Source organism: Ahaetulla prasina, chromosome 1 (genome assembly GCF_028640845.1).
Source record: "Ahaetulla prasina isolate Xishuangbanna chromosome 1, ASM2864084v1, whole genome shotgun sequence".
Taxonomy (NCBI): domain Eukaryota; kingdom Metazoa; phylum Chordata; class Lepidosauria; order Squamata; family Colubridae; genus Ahaetulla; species Ahaetulla prasina.
The window spans coordinates 366305676-366325998 of record NC_080539.1 but is presented as its reverse complement, the minus strand read 5'-3'; the positions used below and the strand labels follow the sequence as shown (position 1 = coordinate 366325998).

The 20323-nt window shown below is 45.1% G+C and overlaps 1 protein-coding gene across 4 annotated transcripts in view; it reads left to right on the top strand.

Annotated features, from left to right (window-relative positions):
• The window catches only part of PIP5K1C (phosphatidylinositol-4-phosphate 5-kinase type 1 gamma), an 87531-nt gene that overhangs the window by 43198 nt on the left and 24010 nt on the right, over positions 1–20323 (top strand). For 3 of the 4 annotated variants that reach the window (XM_058163500.1, XM_058163498.1, XM_058163499.1), the window contains 6 exons: positions 4844–4927; positions 8167–8215; positions 10195–10279; positions 14269–14430; positions 17327–17465; positions 19329–19361. In XM_058163500.1, the coding sequence (XP_058019483.1) occupies positions 4844–4927; positions 8167–8215; positions 10195–10279; positions 14269–14430; positions 17327–17465; positions 19329–19361 (552 nt within the window). The remainder of the gene's footprint in view (positions 1–4843; positions 4928–8166; positions 8216–10194; positions 10280–14268; positions 14431–17326; positions 17466–19328; positions 19362–20323) is intronic. The other variant, XM_058163501.1, reaches the window with a different exon arrangement.

The following is a 20323-nucleotide window of genomic DNA, read 5'->3' as shown; positions in this document are numbered from 1 at the left end:
ATAATAACAGAGTTGGAAGGGACCTTGGAGGTCTTCTAGTCCAACCCCCTGCCCAGGCAGGAAATCCTACACCATTTCAGACAAATGGCTATCCAACATTTTCTTAAAAACTTCCAGTGTTGGAGCATTCACAACTTCTGGAGGCAAGTTGTTCCACTGATTAATTGTTCTAACTGTCAGGACATTTCTCCTTAGTCTAAATTGCTTCTCTCCTTGATTAGTTTCCACCCATTGCTTCTTGTCCTGCCCTCAGGTGCTTTGGAGAATAGTTTGAGTCATGATTGAATGATTGATAACTGAGTCACATTTATGACAGCTGCAGTGTCCCAGAGTCATGTGATCCCCTTTTGCGACCTTCTGACAAGCAAACTCAATGAGGAAACCAGATTCACTTAATTATGTTACTACAACTGCAGTGATTCACTTAACAACTGTGGCAAGAAAAGACGTAAAATGGGGCAAAACTCACTTAACAAATTTCTCACTTAGCAACAGAAATGTTGGAGTCAATTGTGGTCGTAAATCAAGGATTACCTGTACAGGTAGTCCTCGACTTACAATTGTTCATTTAATGACCATTCGAAGTTTATAATGGCACTGAAAAAAGTAACTAATGACCATTTTTCACATTTAATGACTGTTGCAGGGATCAGAATTCAGATTCTTGGCAGCTGGCATGCATTTACAATGGTTGCAATGTCCTGGGATCATGTGATCTCCCTTTGCAACCTTCTGACAAGCGAAGTCAATGAGAAAGCCAGATTCACTTAACAACCATATTACTAACTTAATAACCTCACTGATTCACTTAACAACAGTGGCAAGGACGGTCGTAAAATGGGGCAAACCTCCCTTAACAACTGTCTTGCTTAGCTACAGAAATTTTGAGCTCGGTTGAGCTCGTAAATCGATGACCACCTGGATTGCTGAGCCTTTGAAACAGATGTCCAGGGAAGGTTTTAGCGTGCTGTGAACGATGTGGCTGTGTTGCCCAAGAGTTAATGATCTGGAGCAGGGCTGTCAAATTCCCGGCCTGCAGGCCAGATATGTCACACACTGGCCACGCCCACACCCGGTTTAGCAAAGGGGATAGAAGTCCCAACATGTCACATGATGCCGCCATGACAACATGAGTTTGACACCCCTGATCTGGAGTGTTTAGGGATAGGGAAAAATTTGTAACCAAGGAGGTTGGGCATCCGCAGGGTATGGTCAAAAATGCCAGGATGGTGACCACAATCCTGCAATTGAAGCTCCGTCTGGTTTTTTATGTTTTATGTATGGTCTGTAAAAAAACAGAGCTTTTTCCATACCATCCCATCCACCATCATGACTCTCCATACCCTGTGGATGTCCCCGAAATTGAGAATGCAGATCACCGTCCCAGGCTAATGTCCTTTTTGCCTCAGACAAAAGATGGCTCCTTGGATTAGTAAAGCTTTTTATATATCTCTTAAATTGGCCTTTGTTGTGTCTGCACCCCCCGAGCTGGGCCTCCTGCCAGAAAGTGACTCGGAGCCAGGCCTCCTGCCAGAATGTGACTTGGAAAGTGAGGGGGAAGGGCCATCAGGATTTACCTCGGGAGCACCGGCTTCCCTGGCTCAGCTCCAGGAGCCAGAGGCAGGCCAGATGGAAGAGATAACGAGGCCTCCGTCCCCTGACTCTTCCCCCCCCCAGGCCACGCCTTCAGGTCCAGCTGATGACAGTCAGGCTTGGTTGGACCCTAGGTTTCGTAGGCAGGAGAGGAGGGAACAACAGAAGCAGGGGTGGGACAGGCCTAGGAAGTGCTGAGTCATGGAGTCACACCCCACAGGATATAAAGGCAGCTAGAGCTGCTGTGCCTCTTCGTAGCATGCAAATCAACTGAGTAACTAAGAGCTGAAGTTTGTTCCTGAGTGACTCATCAGCGTTGAGGTAGATAACAGAGACACTTGGCAGACATTCACTATTCTGCTACCAGAGCTGATAGTGCCGGCTAATTAAGCCATCACTCGGACAGAGGCAAAGTGGGGACAGAACAGTCTTGACTTCTGGCAATTGCCTGGACAAGCCCCTCCAGTTTTCTTGGCACCATTTTCGGAAGCGGTTTGCCATTGTCGCGTCCTCCCTAGGGTGGAAAGCAAGATACTGGTCCAAAGTCTCCCAGGTGACTGGGTGCCTAAGATGGAACTAGAACTCACAAGTCACCCAGTTTCTAACCCGGTGCTTTTAACCACTACCTCAAACTGATTCTTCTGCCAGTAGCTTATTCTGCTTGTTTTCTGCCCTTCTGGGAATGGTTGGGCCCTCCAGATGGGCGAAGTCAGGGGTGTCAAATTGGATTTCTTCGAGAGATGGATCAGCATTGTAGTTCTCTGGGGGCCAGCCAGGGAAGGGTGGACACGGGACGGACGCCTAGTGCAGCACCCTGCCAGCCAAAACAGGGCACAGGGGGGCCTCACGTGGTCCCCCACACCCCGTTTTTGGCCTGGATGGCCTCCTGCAGCACCCTGCTGGCCAAAATGGGGTGCTGCCCCCCCATGCCCCGTTTTGGCTGCCAGATGCACTTGTGCATCTGGCAGCCTCCTTTGCTATTTCTAGATTGGCCCCGCAGGCCAGATTTTTTTTTATTTATTTGAATTTATATCCTGCCCTTCTCCGAAGACTCAGGGCGGCTTACAATAGTCTTCATCCATTTGTATATTATATACAAAGTCAACTTATTGCCCCCAACAATCTGGGTCCTCATTTTACCTACCTTATAAAGGATGGAAGGCTGAGTCAACCTTGGGCCTGGTGGGGCTTGAACTTGCAGTAATTGCAAGCAGCTGTGTTAATAACAGACAGACTTAGTCTGCTGAGCCACCAGAGGCCCTTTAAGCACCTTGTGGACCGGATCTGGCCCATGGGCCTTGTTTTTGACACCCCTGAGCTAAGTGTTTCTAATAAAAAGATGTTAATTCCCTGGAAACAGAGGAATGTGTGAATGTATAACAGTGATGGAGGGTTAACATAGTATTTATACGGTAATCTCTTTATGCTTTTGCCAACTTCTAGGGGGAGGAGGGGAGAAATCTTCAGCCATGCTCACAAAGCCTGGCATCTTAACCTCTTTTTTGGGAGGGGAGGGGGGGATGGTTGGGTTTAAGTGCCCTTCCTTGACTTCCCTTTTCTCCCTCTCGGAGCTTTTTCAGGGTGCCTGGGGAAAGGGAGAGAGAGAGGGGGGTGGGGGGAGGGGATCGTCTCCCATCTCAAATGCTAAAGAAAGATTTCAGAACATGAGGCATATTGGAGAATGCAATTTGGAACAGCTGAAGCCACTGGAAAATCGCCAGCTCCCATTGCCCTAAATGAGAGGCCATTGTGTTGAATGCTCATCAGCATTTAATTCTTCGCAGTGATTCAGCCAATTCTTTGCAGTGGCAGATTTAGGTGTCGCTCAGATCCCCAGTCGCAGCTAAATCTGTCTCCGTAAAGAATTAGCCTAACATATTACACCCTTGGTAAATGAGTGCGAGTCCAAATCGGGGTGCATAGTGTGATCTTCCTCCCCAGGGACTGCAATGGCTGGGGATGATGGGAGTTGTAACACCTTTTTTTTTTTTATTTACATTTATATCCCGCCCTTTTCCGAAGACTCAGGGCAGCTTACAGTGTATAAGGCAATAGTCTCATTCTATTTGTATATTTACAAAGTCAACTTATTGCCCCCCAACAATCTGGGTCCTCATTTTACCTACCTTATAAAGGATGGAAGGCAGAGTCAACCTTGGGCCGGGCTTGAACCTGCAGTAATTGCAGGTTACTGTGTTCTAATACCAGGCTCCTTACAGCCTGAGCTATCCACGGCCCTTAGGTAGTCCTCTACTTACGACCACGTGAATTTCAATTGCTAAGCAATGCGGTCATTAAGTGAGTTGTGCCCAATGTCATGCCTCTTGCTGCAGTCGTTAAGCCAATCACCCCGGTCATTAAGCAAATCATTTGATTTGGAGGCTTGGCAGCCGGCATATATTTATTTCTTTTCTTTTCTTTTTCATATTTTTAAACTGTCCATCTCCCTCATGCAGGGGCTCTGAGTGGTACAAAATGTCTCTGCGTGTCACACAGGCAGATCCAAAACGTGACCTTGCATTATTCCAAGGATGGATGGTCCATGTAGATTTTTGTGATAATTACTCCCTTGGATTTAATTACACTTGATCGTGTGTGAGAGAGTGAGGAGAAGAAAGTAAGAGTGTATGTGCACCTTGAGGCAATTCACACAGTTGGGAGACCATTTTAAGCATGCCTTGGAAACCCTTTGTGTTCAGGGGAATGGAAACTGGGCATTGCACCCACTACCATTTATTTGTAACCTGCCTTTGTTATTTTTACAAATAGAATAGAATAGAATAACAGAGTTGGAAGGGGCCTTGGAGGTCTTCTAGTCCATCCCCCTGCTCAGGCAGGAAACCCTACACCACTTCAGACAAATGATTACCCAACACCTTCTTAAAAACTTTCAGTGTTGGAGCATTCACAACTTCTGGAAGCAAGTTGTTCCACTGATCAATTAATAACTCAAGGTGGCAAACATAGCCAACACACCTTCCTCCTTCAATACACATTTCCTCCACAACAGCAACCCTGTGAGTGAATTGAGCTGAGAGTGATTGGCCCAAGGTAACTGCCCTAAGGGCAGTTTAATGTTTTAGGCAGTACTAGAACTCACCATCTCCTGGTGATTGGCCCAAAATCACCCCAGCCGGCTTTCATGGCTAGAATTCACATCTCCCACTTTCTAGTCTTGACCACTAGACCAAAGTGGCTCTTACTTTAACTAAGCAAGTAGATACTAACTGTCTCTCCTTTGTGCTTTCAGAATGGGAGGAATTCCAGCAGTGAATGGCAAAGGAGAGCGTCTGCTACTGCATGTTGGGATCATCGATATCCTCCAGTCCTACAGGTGGGTGCTATCCCTGTTCTGCTTTGAGAGTTCAGAACATCTTTTTCTTTCTTTCTTTCTTTCTTTCTTTCTTTCTTTCTTTCTTTCTTTCTTTCTTTCTTTCTTTCTTTCTTTCTTTCTTTCTTTCCTTCCTTCCTTCCTTCCTTCCTTCCTTCCTTCCTTCCTTCCTTTCTTCCTTTCTTCTATTTCTTTCCTTCCTTCCTTACTGCCTCTCTCCCTCCTTCCTTTTCTTTCTTCCTTCCTTCATTCTCTTTCTTCCTCCCTCCCACCCTCCTTCTTTCCTTCTCTTTCTCTTTCTCTTTCTCGTTCTTTCTTTCTTTCTTTCTTTTTTTCTTTCTTCCTTTTTCTTTCTTTCCTTCCTTCCTCTCTCTCCCTCCCTCCTTCCTTCTCTCCCTTCCTTCCTTTCTTCCTTTCTTTCTTTCTTTCTTTCTTTCTTTCTTTCTTTCTTTCTTTCTTTCTTTCTTTCTTTCTTTCTTTCTATATGCCGTCCATCTCACAGATCTTAGCGAGTCTCATGAGATATGTAACTTTCTGAGTATCTGGCCCTTTATTTTATAAACAGTTGAAATATCTATTTGAACAACAAGAACGTTAGAGGTGGTCCTTGACTAATAATGGTTCATTTAGTGACCAATTTAAAGTTTCAGTGGCTCTGGGAAAAAAATGACATCCTGTCCTCACACTTGCAAGCGTTGCAGCACCCCTATGGTCACATGATCAAAATCCGGGCCTTCTGTAGCTGGCATGTCTTTATGATGGTGGCAGGGTCCTGGGGTCATGTGATCACCTTTTGCGGCTTTCCTAGCTGACATACGATTCACAGAGGCTTTCTTTCTGCAATGAGTTTTAATGCCAAAAAAATAGATGTTAAAATACAGAATCTGAAGAACAGAGAATCTGAAAAATCAAGGTAGAAACCCTTCAGCCTTTGTTTATCACAGGTAGTCTTTGACTTGCAACCGTTCATTTAGTGGCCATTCAAAGCTACAGCGATACTGAAAAAAAGCATCTTACGACCGTTTTTCATTCTTGTAACCAGTGCAGCATCCATCCCATGGCCGGCCATGGGATCAGAATTTGGACCCTTGGCATGTATTTATGACAGTTGCAATATCCTGGGGGATCCATGCGATCACCTTTTGCAATGGGGAAGCCAGATTCACTTTACCAACCGTGTTACTAACTTCACAACTGCAGCGATTCCGTTAATCTGTGGCAAGAAAGATTATAAAATGGGGCAAGACTCGCTTAACAACCGTCTCGCTCAGCAACAGGAACGTTGCGCTCAACTGTGGTCGTAAGTCAAGGACTATCTGTACTAAGTGAAAAAAAATTGGGTCTTTTTGAATCGTTTGAATCCCTTTATTCTTTTACTATCAGGCACTTTGTAGGAGACCCTGTTGAGTGAACTAGCTCTTTTTCTTTCCTTTTACACAATAGCATAACGTGTTGCATTCCATCGAGCAATTTCCAATTTATCCAAATCTAGACATTATTACAATTTTGTTCCCTGTTTGGAAGGGAGGCTGAGGGACAAATTGTTTTCTTCTGATCTCTGGAACGTTGCATCGTTTTTCTTAATGCCGTCATCCATCAAAAGGAGCCTCTGGAGTTTGTTTTGATCACTGGGTCTCCTTTCCAACATCATCTTAGCTATTCTATGATTAGCCTTTGATGCAAAGTCCCTGGACTGGAAGGGAATGTTCTTGCTGTGACTTTTCATTAGTCATGTTTGCAAAACTGCCGGCCATTCTTTTCCAGTCGATCATTAGTCATCTAGCACCAGTTATTCATAATGGGGGCCGGAATTTGCATTATAACTCATGATAGTTGTAAAATCAAAGCACCCACATGACTGTGTCCAATTTTATGACTTTTTTGCAGCAGTCGTTCAATGAACACAGTGGCCGTTAAGGGAGCACCATGGTTGTTAATTGAATCAATGTAGTTTCTATGGGCGCTTTTTGTTGGACATTGGCCAGAAAGGTGTAAATCGGCAGGAAAAGGTCATAAATCATGGTTACGTGACTGCAGAACACAGCGACCGGCGATTAAGTTGAGCCAGTTGCCAAGTTGAAATGCGGTCATGTGACTTCAGGGGATGTGCAGCCATTGGTACTCCAGAACTGGTTGTAAGTCAACGACTACCTGTAAGAGACAGATTCCACTCGAAATATGGAAAGTTTGATTAAGCTCTGTATTTCTTTCTGTATTTCCTCTCATGGTAGTCTACGGTTGTTGTTGTTGATGTTGTCCACTCACCAAGTTGTGTTTGACTCTTCATGGACCATAACACGGCCATGTTATCCTCCACGGTTATCCTCCTATCCAAAAGGAGGGGACGGCAGAGGACGAGATGGTTAGAGAGGGTCATCGACACAATGAACGTGAATTGGGCCCCTCTGTCCTCCACTGTTTGAGTTTGCCCCAATTCATGTTCATAGTGTTTCTAATCATCTCATCCTCGGCCGTCTCCTTCTTTTGGCTTCCATCTTTCCCAACATCAGAGCCTTTTCCATATGGTTGTCAAAATACAGGTAGTCCTCAACTTACGACCACAACTGAGCCCCCCCCAAACTTATGCTGCTAGGTGAGAAAATGTGTTAAGTGAGTTTTGACCCATTTTATGACTTTCCTTGACACAATTTGTTAAGCGAATCACTGCAGCTGTTAAGGTAGCAACACAGTTGTTAAGTGAATCTGGTTTCCCAATTGACTTTGCTTGTCAGAAGGTTGCAAAAGGGGGATCATATGACCCCAGGACACTGCAAGCGTCATATATATGAGTCAGTTGTCAAGCATCTGGATGTAAATCATGTGACCATTGGGATGCTGCAACGGTCTTAAGTGTGAAAAATGGTCACAAGTCACTTTTTTCAGTGACGCCGTAGCTTTGAACGGTCATTAAATGAACTGCTGTAAGTGGAGGACCACCTCTAGATAGATCTTGATAGTCCACGGACTTCCCCTAATCCTGCTCAACTTTAATCCTGTCTCTGACTTCCTTGGTGGAGAGCAGAGAGGTGTGAAGTCCAGTTAAAAGTGCAGTTCAAATCCTACCCATTTTATATGTGCAACACACACAAGTCAGTGGAACTTTGATTGCGTCATTATGGCTGTCACCTTGACTTTTTTGACCACACTCTGAGTGCACCCGGAGAAGAGACTGGCGTTTGGCCCTGTTTTTATTTGGTTCTTTCATTCCCCCTCTCAATCCTTTGCTTGTCTGTTCCTTCCAGATTAATCAAGAAACTGGAGCATACGTGGAAAGCTCTCGTCCATGATGGGGTAAGTCTGAACCCAATTAAATGGTAGCAAATGATGGTCCCACATTGTCCTCAGTTGTGCTGCCCCCTTAAAGGGAACTAGCAGACGAAATTAATCTATTCATAATAAAGAAGATGTAAACCTGTGATAGGGATGGGGTGGTTCAGTGGCTAAGATGCTGAGCTTCTCAATCAAAAGGTTGGCAGTTCAGCGGTTCGAATCCCTAGTGCTACATAACGGGGTGAGCTCCCGTGACTTGTCCCAGCTTTTGCCAACCTAGCAGGTCAAAAGCACATAAAAAATGCAAGTAGAAAAATAGGGACCACCTTTGGTGGGAAGGTAACAATGTTCTGTGCGCCTTTGGCGTTTAGTCATGCCAGCCACATGACCACGGAGACGTCTTCGGACAGTGCTGGCTCTTCGGCTTTGAATCAGAGATGAGCACCGCCCCCTAGAGTCGGGAACGACTAGCACATATGCGCGAGGGGAAGCTTTACCTTTAAACCAGTGATTCTCACCTTTTTGTTCACCATGGACTCCCTTTAAATACCTTTTGTGGCCCCAAGACTTAACTCAAGATTTAAATCATAACATTTCTTCAAGCCTTCGTGGAACCATTGTGAAGACATTGTGGCCCCCAGGGATTTGCAGACCACAGGTAGAGAACCACTGTGCACATGGGGCACTTGTGTTTTGTAATTCTCAGTGTACCATAACAGACATTCAGACAACATATCAGTCCATAATCATGGATTATTGGTGAAAGCTGTCGTCAGCCGTACAGCTAGGAAACAGCTAGGTTCAAGGTTTCATAGACTCAGAATCATAGCAGTGTGGAATTCAAAGGGACCATAAGGATTATCTAGTCCAACTCTCTGCAGACATTCAATTCAAATGTTGGAGTTGGAGTTGGAAGTGATCCCAAAGATCATCTAGTCCAGCCATAGACAGGAAAGGCAATTAAACTATCGTTGAAAATTAGCTGTCCGTGCTCTTTAATTACCTCTAGAGTTGGAGAATCTATACCCTCTGCATACAGACCGTTCCACTTGTTTACGGGTTTGGTTTAAGCTTACTGTGTGGGTTGCAGAATGTCTCTGCGCACAACTGCAGAGACCTTCTTGTCTCTTTATAGAAATTAGGTTTGTGCTTGGCTATTCCTTAAAGCAGGGGTGTCAAACTCAAGGCCCGGGGGCTGGATCTGGCCCGGGGGGTGGGTGCTTAGATCTCGCCCAAGGAGGTGCCCTGGAAACAGCAAAGACCCAGCTCATGGTGTCTTTGCAGGCGAAAACAGAGCTCAGGAGGGCTGCAGGCTGCCATCCTGAACCCTGTTTTCACTGGCAGAAGGTTGCAGGAGGCTGTCGCAGGCAAAAACAGAGCTCAGGAGTCCATTTTTGCTGGCAGAGCGCTCGGGCCATCACAGGTGCCCCCGACACGAGTGACGAGCCATGCCTACCCTCTCACGCCACACCCACAGGTCAGACACAACCCCGATGCAGCCCTCAATGAAATCTAGTTTGACACCCCTGCCTTAAAGCCTTTTTCTTCTAGTTTCTGGTTGAATTTGGGAAAAGGTGGATCTACCTTAGGAGGAGCTTAAACATGGCTGCTTTAATGAGCAACAGAAAGGTTTGCTTGGAATACTTTTCAAAACATCCATAGAAGGGGTGAAATCCAATTGTTTTCCCTACCAGTTCTGTGGGCGTGGATTGGTGGGCGTGGCAGGGGAAGGAGATTGCAAAATCTCCATTCCCACCCAACTGGGGCCAGCCAGAGGTGGTATTTGCCAGTTCTCTGATCTACTCAAAATTTCTGCTACCAGTTCTCCAGAACCTGTTAGAACATGTTGGATTTCACCGATCCATAGTCCACATTTATATTCTGGTATACTGATAACATTTTTTTAATGAATCCTGCAGTCCGATTTTTTTTTCAGAGCTATGGTTTTATAACGCATGACATTTTTACAAAAACTTTTTTTCCCTTTCCTGTTTTCCTAGGATACGGTGTCAGTCCACAGGCCCAGCTTCTATGCAGAAAGGTTCTTCAAATTTATGACCAATACGGTGTTCAGGAAAAGCTCTTGTAAGTGTTGATTGCTTTCATTGGAGCCATTAACAATGCTATTGGGGGTCGAAGGTGCTTGCTGGTTAAAAGAGCATCTGTAGGCAGCTATGGAGATAACAATCTTGGAGGAACTACCCAGAAGGGGTTAAGGCAACAGCAGATGTAGAAGTGGGCCTTGAACCCATGAAGGAGGAAAAGCATTAGAAAGAGGCTCAGATAGCTTCTCCCCGACTCCCTGGCAAGATCCTACCTCAGTAAACTATATGATCTGCCGACATTTATGGCTAACGTAACTGTGAGTTCACTGAAGGGCCAAACACCACTTTAAAATCAGTGTACGCATATATACAAGTAATTCTTGATTTACAACTATTTGTTTAGTGGCCATTCAAAGTTACAACTGCACACAAAGAATGACTTATGGCCATTTTTCACACTTATAACTGTTGCACGTTGCAGCATGCTCATGGCCATGCGATCAAAATTTGGTTTGGCCACTGGTTGCTATTTATGACGGTTGCAGTTGTCCTGGGGTTATGTGATCCCATTTTGCGACCTTCTGATGAGTAAAATCAGTGGGGAAGCCAGATTCACTTAACAACCGTGTTACTTACTTCACAATGGCAGTGATTCCCTTAACTGTGGCAAGAAAGATAGTAAAATGGAGCAAAATGTCTCGCTTAGCAACAGAAATGTTTGGCTCAATTGTGACCATAAGTCAGGGTCTACCTATATAGTATCACTACAGATAGTCCTCAATTTGCGACTACAGTTTCAGAAACCAAAGTTTTCCTTGCTAAGCGTGGCAGATGTTTAAGTGAGTTTTGCCTCACTTTACATTTTTGCTACAGTTCTTAAGTGAGTCATGCTATTTATCAAATCTGGCTTCCCCCATCAATTTTCCTTGTCAGAAGCCAGTTGAGAAGGATACAGATGGTGATCACATGGCCCTGGGACAGTGCAGCTATCATAAATATGTGCCAGTTGCCAACCACCTGAATATTGATCACGTGACCATTGAGATGCTGCAACGGTTGTGAGCAGCGATGGGATTCAGCCGGTTTGGACCAGTTCAGGCGAACGGGATGTTCATTTTAATCTGGTTCGCCGATTTGGTTGTTCCAAGGACTAGCTGACCCCGCCCACCCCTCCCCTCCCAGAAGTCTCCACACGGCCCGTTTTGGATGCCAGGTAAGCGCAGGAAGCTTGCGGAGGCTCTGGGTGTCGTGTCCCACTCCTCCGCTGACGGCCGGGTCAGGGAAATCCGAATCAGGCATGCCTCTGCAGCTCTGCCAAAGTCCTAGCAAAGTCCTCAGGGCAGGCAGGAGACCAGGAAGTGACTTCAGCAAGATATGTTTAGACTTTGCCTGACTCAGAGACTGCCAGAAAGCAGGTCCTTTATATAGGCCATGGGGTGTGGCTCCATGACTCAGCACTTATCCAGACCTGCCCGTCCCTTCCTTCTGTTGCCTCCGTCTATCAAGTCTTCTGACGCGAGGGTCACTCCAGTCTGCAGCTTTTGGCAATTGACCTCCCTCAGGCTCACATGCTGTGGAGGAGGAGGAGGGGTCTAGTTGCTCCGTTTGCCTGGGCATGGAGCCAGAGCGGGGGGCTGGAGATACTTCCTCCTCTTCAGCCTGTCTGGGCATGGAGCCAGGGCTGGGGCTGGGAGGCATACTAGGACATTCCTCCGTGTTTGGAAGCAGATAAGAAGGCCCCGGCTGTGGTGAGAGCGGGCAAGACACAACACTCCAGAGCCCAGGGGAGGCCGTTTTCGCCCTCCTTGAGGCTTGAGGAAAGCCTCTGGAGTCTGAGGAGGGTGAAAAATGGGCCTACTGGAAGTACCGGAAGTCCGGAAAAGGGCCCATTTCTGGCTTCTGGAGGGCCTCCAGTGCCCAGGGGAGGCCGTTTCGCCTCCTTGAGGCTTGAGGAAAGCCTCTGGAGTCTGAGGAGGGTGAAAAATGGGCCTACTGGAAGTACCGGAAGTCCGGAAAAGGGCCCATTTCTGGCTTCTGGAGGGCCTCCAGTGCCCAGGGGAGGCCGTTTTCGCCCTCCTGGAGGCTCCAGGAAAACCTCTGGTGTCTGGGGAGGGTGAAAACACCTCCCCCCCCCCCCGGCCGTGGTTCAGGAGGCCGAGTAGGCCACACCCCTGAGGCCACGCCCACCCAGCAACTGGGCAGCGAACTGGTTGCTGAAATTTTTCAATCCCATCCCTGGTTGCCGGTGTGAAAAATGGTCATAAGCGGTGGTGGGATTCAGCCAGTTTGCACCACTTCAGGAGAACCGGTTGTTAAACTTTGTGAGCTGTTTGGCAAACTGGTTGTTGGAAGAAATCATTAGGGCAGAGAACCAGTTGTTTAATTACTTGAATCCCACCACTGGGATAAGTCGATAAGTCATCGTTTTCAGTGCCGTTGTAACTTCAAATGTTCACTAAAGGAATGGTTGTAAGTTGAAGACTATCTATATAGTCTTTCTGTGAAGTTGGTTTCTTTATCTTGCTTACCTTGTAGGGTTGGCAGTACCATATAAATATGTGGCGATTTCCTGCCTGTATTTTGCAGAATATCTGCCTCATGCCCTTTCTAAATCTGTTACATGTTATCCACTGTTGGCAAGTGCCTCATTTAGTAACCATTTGCAGTTTAACGATAATTATGCAAAAAAAAAATTACTTTGCTACGAATACTCACATTTACAATCTTTATTATGTCTACAAAGCAAAGGAAAGTTGAAGCAAGATAAGCACAGTTGCACTCGGTGACTGCTTTGCTTAATCGTCCCCCTTTGAAGCAGGACAAAACAGCACAATATTCTTCCCTCCTGCTCATGTTGTGTTTGTTTTTTGCCACAACCACAGAGTGCTAGAAAATCAGACTAGCAAGAAAGAAAACTTTCTAGGGTCAGCAACAATTTGATTCCAGTGATCGAATTAACTTCTGAATTTTTCTAATCTATCCTTTGCCCAAAGTTGAGGTCCACCCATTGAATTAAATTTTGGTTCCTGGCCTACCTACCATCCATCCGTTGCCTATCCCTATTTTATGGGTACCCTTCTGCTAACTATTAAGAATATAGGGAGTGTCTTCCTGTCAGGCCCAAGAGTTCATTTCTTCCATGCTGGTTTCCTCTGGCTCACAGTGGTTTTTTGGCATAAAGAGCCTTTCGTGGCATTTATTAGAATAGAATAAAATAACAGAGTTGGAAGGGACCTTAGAGGTCTTCTAGTCCAACCCCCTGCTTAGGCAGGAAACCCTTCACAACTTCAGACAAATGGTTATCCAATGCCTTCTTAAAAACTTCCAGTGTTGGAGTATTCACAACTTCTGGAGGCGAATTGTTCCACTGATTAATTGTTCTCACTGTCAGGAAATTTCTCCTTAGTTCTAAGTTGCTTCTCTCCTTGATTAGTTTCCACCCATTGCTTCTTGTCCTGCCCGCAGGTATTAAATTTTGAACTCTCTTCAGAATTTAGCAGTGAATTATATACATTCTAGGAATAAGTCAGGAGACCAAACCTGGGACATTTTATACACAAATTATCATACCTACATACATAAATTGCAGTGAAGGGGGTGGGGAATGAATTTTCTCATATTAGCAGAAAAATGATTACCTTTTCAAATAAGGGTCTATACATCTCTTTTCTGGTGCCTTCTCCAAGTTGGTTTTTCTCAACCTTGGCTGGGGAATTCTGGGAATTGAAGTCCACACACCATAAAGCTGCCAAGGTTGAGAAACACTTCTCCAGGTATAAAGCTTTCAATACCAAAAAGAGATTTAGTTGCCAAACAGGTGATCATTAGTAGATGGCCTACTATAATTTGGTCCCAGGGCTCTTAAATTTCTCAGGGGAAAAGATGGCGGTTATTTTCAGGAGGAGGGGGTAAGTGGGCTTTCTCTTCTAATAGAACCTCCTTGCTTTTTTTTTCTCCCCTTCTTCTTCTTCTCTTTGACCTCTTCTGTGACACTTGTCATTGCTCTAAACCCCTCGCTCTCCTCTGCAGCCCTGAAAGCTTCTCCCTCAAAGAAAGGACGGAGTGCCTTGTTAGCCGTTAAGCCATCCGGCCCAATGGCTGCGTTCTCTGCCAGCCAGATTCCTTCGGAGAAGGACGAAGTGCAGTATGACCTCCGGGGAGCCAGGAGTTACCCCACCTTAGATGACGAAGGTATTGTGGGTCACTCAGGGCCTCGCTTCTGATTCCCCTGGAGCTGCTCCTAAGGCCCAGGACAAGCTTTTCCCCATCCTGGCCTCCTTTAAATGGGTTGGTCCTGCCGTTCCCTGAATTCCCAGCAAAGTTAACTGACTGGGGAATTCTGGGAATTGTAGTCCCAACACCCTGGAGGATGCTAGGTTGGGGAAAGCTACCTTAGCGGCTCGGCTCGGCTCAGCTCAACCCATCCCGTCCCCTTTCCCCCGTAGTGCCGGTAGGTCCCGCCGTCCCACTGCCATTCCTTCAACTTCTTGCTATGCTTTTGCAGGTGCTAAAGTTAACCACGACAGGGGGGAAGGTAAGAACACTCATTTGTCCCTCTGTTAGTTGGTAGAAAGTAGAACTATAAGAGATGGTGGGCTTCAGGTCATTCCGCTTGAGGAGCGGAAGCAAGCCAAGACGGCTCATGATCAAGCAAGCTGCTTAATCCCTCCCAGTTGGCATCTCCTGCCTGCCAGACCAAGAAAAGCTTCAGACAAATTTCAAATCATTTGTTAATTCCAGCCAATTTCCAATTCCAATCAACTCCAATCAATTTAGAGTATAAACTGAGAGCAAACCCCACTTCTCACTAGCACTGATGATGTTACCTAGTTTGGGTAACGAAATGTCAGCCAGAAAACCAGCTCAGAGCACCAAGGGCCCTCAGTCCAGTGGTGAAATTCAAATTTTTTTCTACCGGTTCTGTGGGCGTGGCTTGGTGGGAGTGACTTGGCGGGCGTGGCAGGGGAAGGGTACTGGAAAATTTCCATTCCCACCCCATTCCAGGGGAAGGATACTGCAAAATCCCCATTCTCTCCCCACTCCTGGGGGAAGGATATTGCAAAATCTCCATTCCCACCCCACTCTGGGGCCAGCCAGAGATAGTATTTGCTAGTTCTCTGACTGCTCAAAATTTCTGCTACCGGTTCTCCAGAACCTGTCAGAACCTGCTGGATTTCACCCCTGCCTCAGTCATTTGTGCACTAAGACTGTTATCTGCTCTGGGCTCCCTTTTCTTACAAGGCAGAATCATAAACCAGAGTTTGAACCTGGTTTCTTTAATCTGGAGCTTTCGGTTCCTCTCGGTCTTGGTAGCCAAAGCTGTGACATTCAAGGCATCCGGAGGGTGTGCTAGATTGCATATTTCTCCCTGATTGCAGCTATTTCTACCAACAGGAAAAGCCAACTGGGAGCGATTGTTCCAATTGCTGCTTAATTGTGCTTGTCCCATTGGGAGCATACATGCAAAATGGGCCAAAGATGGTACCTTTAAAAGAAAAATCCTTCCTGTATGTGACTTGCAAAAGACGATTCTGCTTGGTATCCCAGACAACATTGTGGGAGTGTTGGCAGCAGAAATGTCCCAGCACTTTATTAGAAGGCTGTATGACTTAAAGCGGGAGGTCTCTACAACCTTGGCAGTTTTAAGACTCGTGGACTTCAACTCCCAGAATTCCTTAGCTAGCATGGCTGGCGAGGGAATTCTGGAAGAATTTTAGGAATTGAAGTCCACAAGTCTTGAAAGTTGCCATGGTTAGAGACCCCTGATCTAAGGCATTCTTCCCCAATCTAAGGCCCTTCAGAGCAGCAGGCCAAAATGATTCTGGCTTGGAATTCTGGGAGTTAATTTTTCAAGGAATTTTAGTGGCATTGGCTCCGAACGGCCAATTTGAGCAATCTCCCTCCCCCAAGCTATTTACAAGTTGTTTTGGAAGTTACCGCACACACAGACTTCGTCCTCCCGCCACTTCCGTGGTCATTTAATCACATTTTGGGTTTTTAGCAACTGGCTCACCTTTATGGCTGTTTGCACCATCCTGTGGTCATGTGACCATGATTTGCAAATGTTTTTGTCATTATGTGGCATTTAACTTTCAGTTTCCAGCAAAAAAAAAAAAAAATGCCCATTGGGGGAAATAGATTCACTTCACAACCACCACGTTGGCTCTATGACTACCCTAAAAATGTTTTTAAAAAATCAAATCTGGTGATAGGATGCCTCGATTTATGACTAAAACAACTTACAACTGTAATTCCAGGCTCAGTTATGGTCGTAAACTGAGGATTACCTGTATATTATTCAAGACAGTGTTTGGGAGGTGTGTGTTAAAAAATAAGAGAAATGGGTAAGGACAACCTTATTCAGCACAGAAGAGAGAAAGAGCAATTAATTCTTAGAAGCACCAATTGAAAGAAAGAATTTCCACATTGAGGTTCTACCGCAGGGCTCTAATCTTATGCAAATTCCTCTTCTAACATTCTCTCTCTCTCCCTCCCTCCCTCCCTCTCTCTCTCTCTCTCTCTCTCTCTCTCTCTCAGTCTCTCTCTCTCTCTCTCTCTAAATTGGATGTGCTTTGCTCTTGGGAGTTGTGCTTGCATTTGCATGTATAACAGATAATTTATAGAAATGAATTTTGAGGGAGGATTTACAAGTTGGCAATGTTGAAGCACGAAAAGAGATGGGAGCAGAACCAGAAGAATTTCCTATCCTTATCTTTGGTGTTTTAGAATGCTAGTTAAATATTTCTTATTGATGCTCTCCGCTCCTGAAAATCTCTAAAGAGAGTGCAAGATTCATTGGGAAACAGGTGTCATGTAAAATCTCAGCTCCTGTTCCTGAGCAGAAATAAGACTTTCATGTTTCTCGGTTTTGTCTGCCACAAAGAAGGACCTCAGGCGGCTTCATTTTTTTTTTTTTAATTGAAATTATGAATTGGTTACACTCCTTGTTCTATAACGTGATCAGGACTATTCAGGTTATACGAGGATCATTTGCCATGGTCCAGAAGATTACAGGTGTTTGTTGTTTTTTTAACGCAGCCTCAATATTCTTTCTTTTTATTCTTTCTCTTCATCCGGGGCAATACAGGCCGACCCGATCTTCTTCCCTGCACCCCTCCCTCTTTCGAAGAAGCAACCACCGCCTCTATTGCAACCACGCTCTCTTCCACATCTCTTTCCGTGCCGGAAAGATCTCCTTCCGAATCTTCGGAGCAGCCCAGATACAGGTGAGCCCTGATTAAATCCCTCTCGCCTTACTTTCCCCCTGTTTAGCCAGAACTCCCAAGAATTTAAGTTATCTCAAGTTGTTTCAGAGATCCAGAAAGCAAACAGGTTGCTTCTGCATCCCTTTCTATTGGAACAATTGGCAATAAGAGTATTGGCAGTAAGAGTATACTTACGGGACCGCCTGCTGTTACCTTCTGCCTCCCATCGACCCGTACGCTCACACAGAGAGGGTCTTCTCAGGGTGCCGTCCGCCAAGCAATGCCGGCTGGCGGCCCCCAGGGGAAGGGCCTTCTCTGTTGGAACACCTACCCTCTGGAACGAACTTCCCCCCGGTTTGCGCCAAATATCTGACCTTCGGACCTTTCGCCGGGAATTAAAAACTTACTTATTCATCCAAGCGGGACTGGCCTGATTTTTAAATTTTAAATTTTAACTTTTTGTAATTTTATATGGGTTATTTTAGGTTGGGTCAATTGACGGTTTTAATTCGGCCATTATTGAATATGTTTTTTAAATTGATATTTTAACTTTGTATATTTTATTGTTTTTATCTTTGGCTGTACACCGCCCTGAGTCCTTCGGGAGAAGGGCGGTATAAAAATTTAAATAAATAAATAAATAAATAAATAAATCAGCTTGGAGAGGATGGGTTTATTTACTTATTCGGTGGAATTTATCTGGTTAGGCTGTGGGTGCTTACAAATAGGCGCATAATAAAAATGTCATTATAATAATAGCAGAAATAAGAGAACAATATAACTCATTTTAATAGCACAATCTAATTCCAGTACCTGTGTTAGGTGTTTACCACTTAAATTTGCTTTATTTCTTTATCTCTGCCTTATATAAGAGTGGTGCAGTGGCCTAGAGGTGGAGCTCTTGTCTCACGATCAGGAGGCTGTGAGTTCAATTCTAGGTAGCAGCAGATATTTCTGTCTCTGGCCACAATGAATAATTATCTGCTGCAAACTCTGCATTGGCAACAGGAAGGGCATCCGGCCAGTAAACGCTCGGCTCCATTCAGTTGCCCTGACTCTACCCTGATATGAGGGATTACGGAGTCATTAAAAGACAAATATATACCATGTTTCCCCAAAAATAAGACCCTGTCTTATATTTTTTTGAACCCTGAAATAAGCGCTTGGCCTCATTGCCATGAGCTCAAAACCCGATTGGGCTTATTATCAGGGGATGTCTTATTTTGGGGGAAACAGGATATATAAAAAAAAGGGGGTGCAATGGCTCAGCAGTTGGAAAACTGACAGCTTGGGTTCGAGACCTGAGCACTGCTTGACGAAGTGAGCTCCTGTTACTTGCCCACCTAGCATGCAAATGTGAGTAGATAAATAGGTACCACTTTGGTGGGAAGGTAACAGTGTTTTGTGCGCCTCGGCATTTAGTTATGCTAGCCACATGACCATGGAAGTGTCTTTCGGACAACGTTGGCACTCTCAGGTAAGAAACAGAAATGAGCACTACCCTCTAGAGTCGGACACAACTGGACAGGGAAAACTTTTACCTTTACCCGTTATGTATATGCCACTCGGTTCCCGAAAGGCTCTTGAGAATGCCATAAGTGGAGGTGATCCATCCTTCTTTCAGGCTACTTCATAGAAGGGGAGCCCTTACATTGGATGTCTATGGAGATTGTCAGTCATCCAGGTCACGGTTGTTCCTGAGGTGCTTTTTCAAGAGGCAACTGGACTTCCTTTGTTTTTCTTTGAAGACGTTTCGCGTCTTCAGTTGCCTCTTGAAAAAGCACCTCAGGGACTTACATTGGATGAGACAGAGAGAGAAAGCTACTTTGCTACCTTTTTAGTCATTCTCATGAAGTGTGTTTTTTGCACGGTGTCCCTTCACAGGCGGCGCACACAGTCCTCAGGACATGAAGGAAGGTGAGTTGGAAACTTTTGCACCTCTTGGCCGCCTCTCTAGGAATCCCTCAGTGTCATTGCAAGTCCGAGCAGTGTTTTATTCTTTTTAACTCTCCTATGTACAAGGCCTCATAAGCTCACATTCTTATATGACTAGGCCCGTAGATTTCTAATGCTTTACTATCTCCATACTTTATATGAATGCAATGTCGTAACTGATCTTCCCTAGTACAGATAGCCCTTGAAATATGACTGTTCGTTTAGAGACTCTTCAAATTATAATGAGCTAAGTTGGGTTGTTATTTTATAGGTAGTCCTCGACTTACAACAGTTTGTTTAGTGACCGTTCAAAGTTACAGTGGCACTGAAAAAAGTGACTTATGACCATTTTTCACAGTTACAACCTTTGCAGCATCTCCATGCTCATGTGATCAAAATTCAGACGCTTGGCTCATGTTTATGACAGTTGCAGTATCCCAGGGTTATGTGATCCCCTTTTGTGACCTTCTGACAAGCAAAGTCAATGGGGAAGCCAGATTCACTTAACAACCATGTTACCAACTTAACAATTGCAATGATTGATTTAAACACTATGGCAAAAAAGGTCGTAAAATGGGGGGAAAACTCACTCAACCAATGTGAAAATATAATATAATATAATATAACAACAGAGTTGGAAGGGACCTTGGAGGCCTTCTAGTCCAACCCCCTGCCCAGGCAGGAAACCCGACACCATCTCAGTCAGATGGTTATCCAACATTTTCTTAAAAATTTCCAGTGTTGGAGCATTCACAACTTCTGCAGGCAAGTCGTTAACAATAGAAACTTTGGGCTCAGTTGTGGTCGTAAGTCAAGGACTACCTGGATTTATTTATTTTTCACAGTTTTGAACCACCCATCTCCCTCGGGGTTGTTTGTTAAAGTGGGGGTCATTACTGGCTGGCAGACTATAGCTTTTAGCTAGAAAGTTATCTTCAATGAAA